This window comes from Otolemur garnettii, unplaced genomic scaffold, assembly GCF_000181295.1.
Source record: "Otolemur garnettii isolate 467f Iridium unplaced genomic scaffold, OtoGar3 scaffold00047, whole genome shotgun sequence".
Taxonomy (NCBI): domain Eukaryota; kingdom Metazoa; phylum Chordata; class Mammalia; order Primates; family Galagidae; genus Otolemur; species Otolemur garnettii.
This window is the reverse complement of record NW_003852442.1, coordinates 8,434,274-8,440,134: the sequence shown is the minus strand read 5'-3', so window position 1 is coordinate 8,440,134 and position 5,861 is coordinate 8,434,274. Positions and strand designations below refer to the sequence as shown.

Here is a 5,861-nt window from a genome sequence, read left to right as displayed (position 1 = left end):
AAAAAAAAAAAAAAAAAAATTATTATTTTTAAATGTAAAATGTCTAAGTTCAGCTCTGTGGTCAACTCTGTAAACCAGGACTTTTTCCAGGCTAGAATCAAACATGAAAACTACGGCTCATTTTCTTTTGCACCTTCTGATTTGGTAAATATTTCAGCAAACGTCAAGCAGCTGGGTAATCCCTCTCTCCGGAAAGGAGTCACGAGAGCTACAGCTAAAGCAGGTCCTTGCACTGAAAACTGCTTTTCCCACATGTCAAGTACACCTGAGACCAAGATTTAAATACTCACCCTGACCCAGCAGGGAGTGACGGTAGAGCTGAAGGGACATTGGCCTGTGGTTTTTCTTTCTCATTTTGCTTGAAGAAGGATTTGGCTTCTTTAGATGTAGCATCCACTTCCTTAGTCACCCTGTGCCAAGGAAAGAGACATCTAAGTTTACAAGAGGACTCAAGAGAGAGAAGCAAAGCTTTCATTAAGTTTTAGCTGCTGAGCCTTAAGATTAAAGTTTACTACAACAATTTTATATAGACATTTTCCCTAAAATGAACAAATTAAACAAATAATGTATATAAATTTTATCTCCCTAAAATCCCCCCCATGACTTCTGTCAGCAAGAAACACACCCCAGTAGTCACTACTGAATCTCAGTCCGTGGCAGGTTACTGGAGTGAAGGCCGAAAAAAGCCCTCACCGTAGATTAGTGTTCAGACTTAAAGGCCCAGTAAAAGTTGAGATGGGGAAGTGGAATTTGGGGAGAAGAACACTGACATTATCTCAAGGAACAAAGCAACAGTATGAACAACTGAAAAATACTCTGTAGGGGGCTCCTACTCTACACCAATCACAACTCAAAGATAAAACCATCCCTTAAAGCTGGCTGAATTAGTAATAATTGAGGAATGGATGACGGCAACATCATCAAGAACTCTAACTCAATCTGAAAAAACTGAGTCCTGAAGAATCAAATAGGGATACTTATGACCCCCGAAATTTCAGATAAAGAAAGGAGAAATGCCTAGCGCCTGCCTAGGCTTGGCAGGGCAACACAAACGCCGAGGAATGCTGTTAAAATTCTACTGGTAGGAGAATCTAAGATTATAGTGTTCAACCAGGTCATCCAGAAAAATACTGGCCAAGAATAATAACAGATAAATCCTATAAATTCCATCTTTAAGGAATGTAGGTCTCTATCCACCTTCTGGCCCTCTTTCTGGGACAAATTTTCTTTGAGTCACCTCACACGCCTCTCACTTCTGCACCTGCCACTGTGTCACGTATACAGGTGGCACAGAAAGAGTTTGGGAGATTTTTCTATTAAGAATCTTTACTAGGAAAGACCACTCAGTTAATCTTAAAAGGCAACTTTTAAAAATAGTTTCTCCACTGTTCTCATTATGATATATTAGTACTCAGAGAATCAAATATAAACTGCTGAACCTCACATTCAGAACCCTCTGAAATCTGGCTTTTCTCTACATCAGCCTCAACTCACTACTCTCCCAACCTCAAAAATAAGAGGAAAAGCTTAAATGATTAGAATATTGTTCAGTTGACTAACAAAGAACATATTCCCCTACCCCACGGATGCTGAGCTTGGATGTCTGCTTCAAAGGCCAAGGAGATACTGGCTAACGTGAGAGGAACAGAAGCTTTAAACATGCTCGTGCTGCTTTACTGTCCCCCTTGAATTCCTCTTTTGAGTCCTAAAAAGAGTAACTCCTCAAGTGGCTGCTGGTCCCAGATGGCAGAAGGACATGCAGGGCCAAGCCTCCATCAGCTGAACCCCAGATACCCAGAGGCACAGGGCAACAGATAAATGCTTACTGCACTATACCTCTGAGGTTGGGATGGGTGCTACACAGTATTACTGTTGCAACAGCTGATTGACACATTTACATTTTGTGAGTGAGAAAACAGAAATATAAAGGCTTAAGTTATTTAAGACTATCCAGAGATTAGGCAGGAATGCTACAGAGAACCCTATAGCAGATAAGTTTCCAAAGATGGACACCACGAATTCACCATCCCTACAAATTCTTCCACTGACACTACCCTAGGAAGAGAGGAGTCTATGTCACCATCTCTTGAAATTCAGTGGCCCTTTGTGGCTGTCTCAACTCACAGAACTCTGCCAAAGTGGCACTACAAAACTACTGAGGACAGCTGACAAAAGACGATTTAGCTTCCACCTCACTCTCTCACTCAAGAAAACACCTTTAGGTGGCACCTGTGACTCAAAGGAGTGGGGTGCCAGCCCTATATACTGGAGATGGTGGGTTCAAACCCAGCCCCGGCCAAAAACTGCAAAAAAAAAAGAAAAGAAAAGAAAAAAAAGAAAACACCTTTGGAAATCTAAGTGAGCACACCAGAAGTCTGGGCTGCTCTGAAGCCACTAAGTGAGAGACCACAGAGGAAGACTACACAGAGACAGACACCTCAGGCACCTGTTCTAACTCCCAGGTGTGGGTCAGACATGGGAGTGATGGCTCCAGACTTAGATATGCCTGACCCCAGCTGCACAAGGGAGCCTCATTGAGCCCAGCCACCCCTAGAGCTGTGACAAATGCTAATAAAGCAATTTTTTTTTAAGCTACTAAATTTTGGGATGATTTTTGGGATGAAATCAAAATAAACCCACATCCAAATCTCAGGCTTATGATGAGTTCCACAGTGCTGGACTAGAAAGAGTTCCTTTAAATCCCCTTGCTGTGGGTAAAATCTGAGGCAGACCAGAAACAGCTAATGAAGAACAAGTAGAAACTTCGAACTTACACAGAGCAGTCAGTCTGAACACACACTTTATTCTCCACTCCTACATAAACTCTACCGAATAGTGGCAAATAAAAAAGATAAAACTACACCGGATAATGAGAAAAGGCAGAATAGACAAGAGATTCTGATCAAATTTTCTCGAAGTAGAAAGCAGACAGACGAGTAGTAGCAGGCTCTGGGTTTCGTTCTCCAGGAGCTTCACTGTGGTCACATGGCATGGCCAATGACAAGCAAGAAGGCTGATTAAACTGAGATACCAAGAACCTCTGAAGGTAGAGAAGAGAAATCAGGCTAAAACCGGCTCAAAGTCTGAGGCCCCCACATCCCCTCCAGCATCTCAAACTGTAGCTACCCACCACCCCAGCCCGGCAGAAGCTCATCTCTTGGGAGAAATGAAAACCAAAGAAGTTCCAGACTCACAAAAGGCAGATCTGAAGTCCACTCTGAAAACAGAGGAATTAAATGCAAATCTATTTATTCACTCTTCCCTTGCCACAGGCAAGGCTACTGTTCTGGATGGCTGAGTTATAAAGTGGAGCGCTACCTAGCCTGTTACTGCACTTGCACCAATAAGAAATACGTATGTCCTGCATTAAGTTACTGAGTTGCTGAGTCTGTTACCCGAGCAAAGCCTTGCAGGGGTCCTCAAACTTTTTAAACAGGGGGCTAGTTCACTGCCCCTCACACAGTTGGAGGGCCGGACTGAAGGCCTCGGGATGAGTCAGCTGCTAAGCAGGACAGGCAGAAGCAGCAAAAACACCAGCAGCCGGATAAATGTCCTAGGCGGGCTGCACGTGGCCCACGGGGCGTAGTTTGAGGACGCCTGGCATACACCATCCTATTACGTTAATTCAACTAATATAAATTTCAGAAAAAGAGGAAATAGGGGGAATTTATCAATGACAAAATTTCCTAGAAGTGAAGGATAAGTTTCCACAAAAACAGTCACAGCACATTTGATGTAGCAAATTTCAAAAGACCCACATCAAGGCACACCACTGTGAAATTTCAGAATGTCGGTGACAGAAAAGATGAAAATCAAGAAGAAATGGCCCAGGCCTCAGGAAAAGGAAAAGCAGCCATTATGTAACATCTTCGGTTCTGTTTTTTACTAGTTTTACAAGCCTTAGAGTGGCCAGCTAAGACAATTAAGCATTTTCTGAAAAGCAACCTACATCCAGGCACTGGCAGATGTTAAACATATTTTTAAAAATATAATATAGCTTTTCACAGTCCAGCAGAACAGCCAGCCATGAAAATAAGTCTTGACAGTGTATGATACATAGTTAAGCGGCAGGAACGAAGCCTGGAAAAAGTACAGTCTGTGGAATTCTCAAATTTCTCAGTTTGAAAGTCCTATCCATAGTTATAGGTAACACCGGTATATTTCTCTCAGGAACTTCTCTCAATAACTGACCAAGTGATATTAGCAGATTCTTCATTGATAGTCTGCTGGGAGAACTTCACTTTTAATTAGTAATTAAGAGAGTCAGCTATCAAATATCTTAAAGTAAGAGAACAGTTAAATTATAGACCATCTCTACAACACAAGAGGGAACCCTGAAAGGAAAAGGCCCATTTTTTTTTTTTTTTTTGGTAATAGTTAATCCAAGTGTTCTCAGAAGAAATTCCACTTTAACTTCATTTTCACCTACTTAGGACTTCCAGAAAGCTCTTTGAGCAGAAATTTTCCATGACAGCTCTTTTCCTAAAGGTGAATCATTTAGGAAAATCTGAGCTAACTGGTTAGCTCAGAAATATACTATTTTCCCTCATTCCCCAAGGTTGACAAGCTATACATTTTTCAAGTGGGGAAAAAACAAAATGGCAAAACCCCCAAATTTAACAACTAAACATAGTTAGAAAAACTGAAAGACTAACTTTGTGCTAACACGACCTTATGCTTATACTTACAAATTCTTCCCAGTCATCACTAGCTCTTTCTCACATTTCTTAAAGATGTAGTAATGCTCTTAACTTGATACAAAGACAAAAAAGAAAAAGCAGAATAATGACATCAAAAGATTAAAAGATATGCTCAAACCCACACACCAAATTTGTATCTGGTTATTAACAAAATTCAGATCTCCTAAGTTTTCTCATGAGTTTCTTATAATACCTAAATTTAACTATAAATAACTTAAATTTTTAAAAAAAATTCTGGCACTATGCCAACTATTAAAAGATTCTTGTTTTCTTTAGGGGGAAGGAGTTACAGAGAACTTTTACTTGTCATGTTATACATGTCACATATTTCTGTAACATAATTTTTATAAGTAATAAGGCTTCATTAGTATTTAAATATTCATATTAAGTATTCAAATATTAAATTGTTTATATTAAACACCAAAATATTTATATTATATAAACAAGATATATGTTTGTGATAGTATGTAATTTACAGAAAAAGTATTTCCATATTCCACTTGTTTTATTTTATTTTATTTTTTGCACTTATTTTTTTTTGGCCAGGGCTGGGTTTGAACCCGCCACCTCAAGCATATGGGGCCGGTGCCCTACTCCTCTGAGCCACTGGCACCGCCCACACTTGTTTTATTTTTGATAAAGACTTGGTACTACCCTCTTCTGACAAAAAAATGAAAACAGCAGATTCTCTACATACCTATCAAGTATTTAAAATTACCATCCACCTGCTTTAAAAATGAAATAGGATGTCAGGCGTGGTGGGTCACACCTGTAATCCCAGCACTCTAGAAGGCTGAGGCAGGCGGACTCCATGAGCTCAGAAGTTCCAGACCAGCCTGAACCAGAGCAAGACCCCATCTCTAAAAAATAGTTGGGCATTATAGCAGGTGCCTGTAGTCCCAGCTACTCAGGAGGCTGAGGAAAGAGAATTACTTGAGCCCAAGAGTTTGAGGTTGCTGTCAGCAATAATGCCACAACACTACTGAGGGTGAGAAAGTGAAACTCTGTCTTAAAAAAGAAAAAAAGGTGGCTCGGCGCCTGTGGCTCAAGCGGCTAAGGCGCCAGCCACATACACCTAAGGTGGTGGGTTCAAATCCCCAGCCCAGGCCTACCAAACAACAATGATGGCTGCAACCAAAAAAAAATGGCCAGGCGTTGTGG

The 5,861-nt window shown here is 40.7% G+C and overlaps 1 protein-coding gene across 1 annotated transcript in view; it reads right to left on the bottom strand.

Moving 5' to 3' along the window:
* Nucleotides 1-5,861, bottom strand: part of CFDP1 (craniofacial development protein 1) — a 122,326-nt gene that overhangs the window by 90,627 nt on the left and 25,838 nt on the right. The window contains exon 5 of the mRNA XM_003791319.3: nucleotides 291-410. Coding sequence (XP_003791367.1) covers nucleotides 291-410 — 120 coding nt within the window. The remainder of the gene's footprint in view (nucleotides 1-290; nucleotides 411-5,861) is intronic.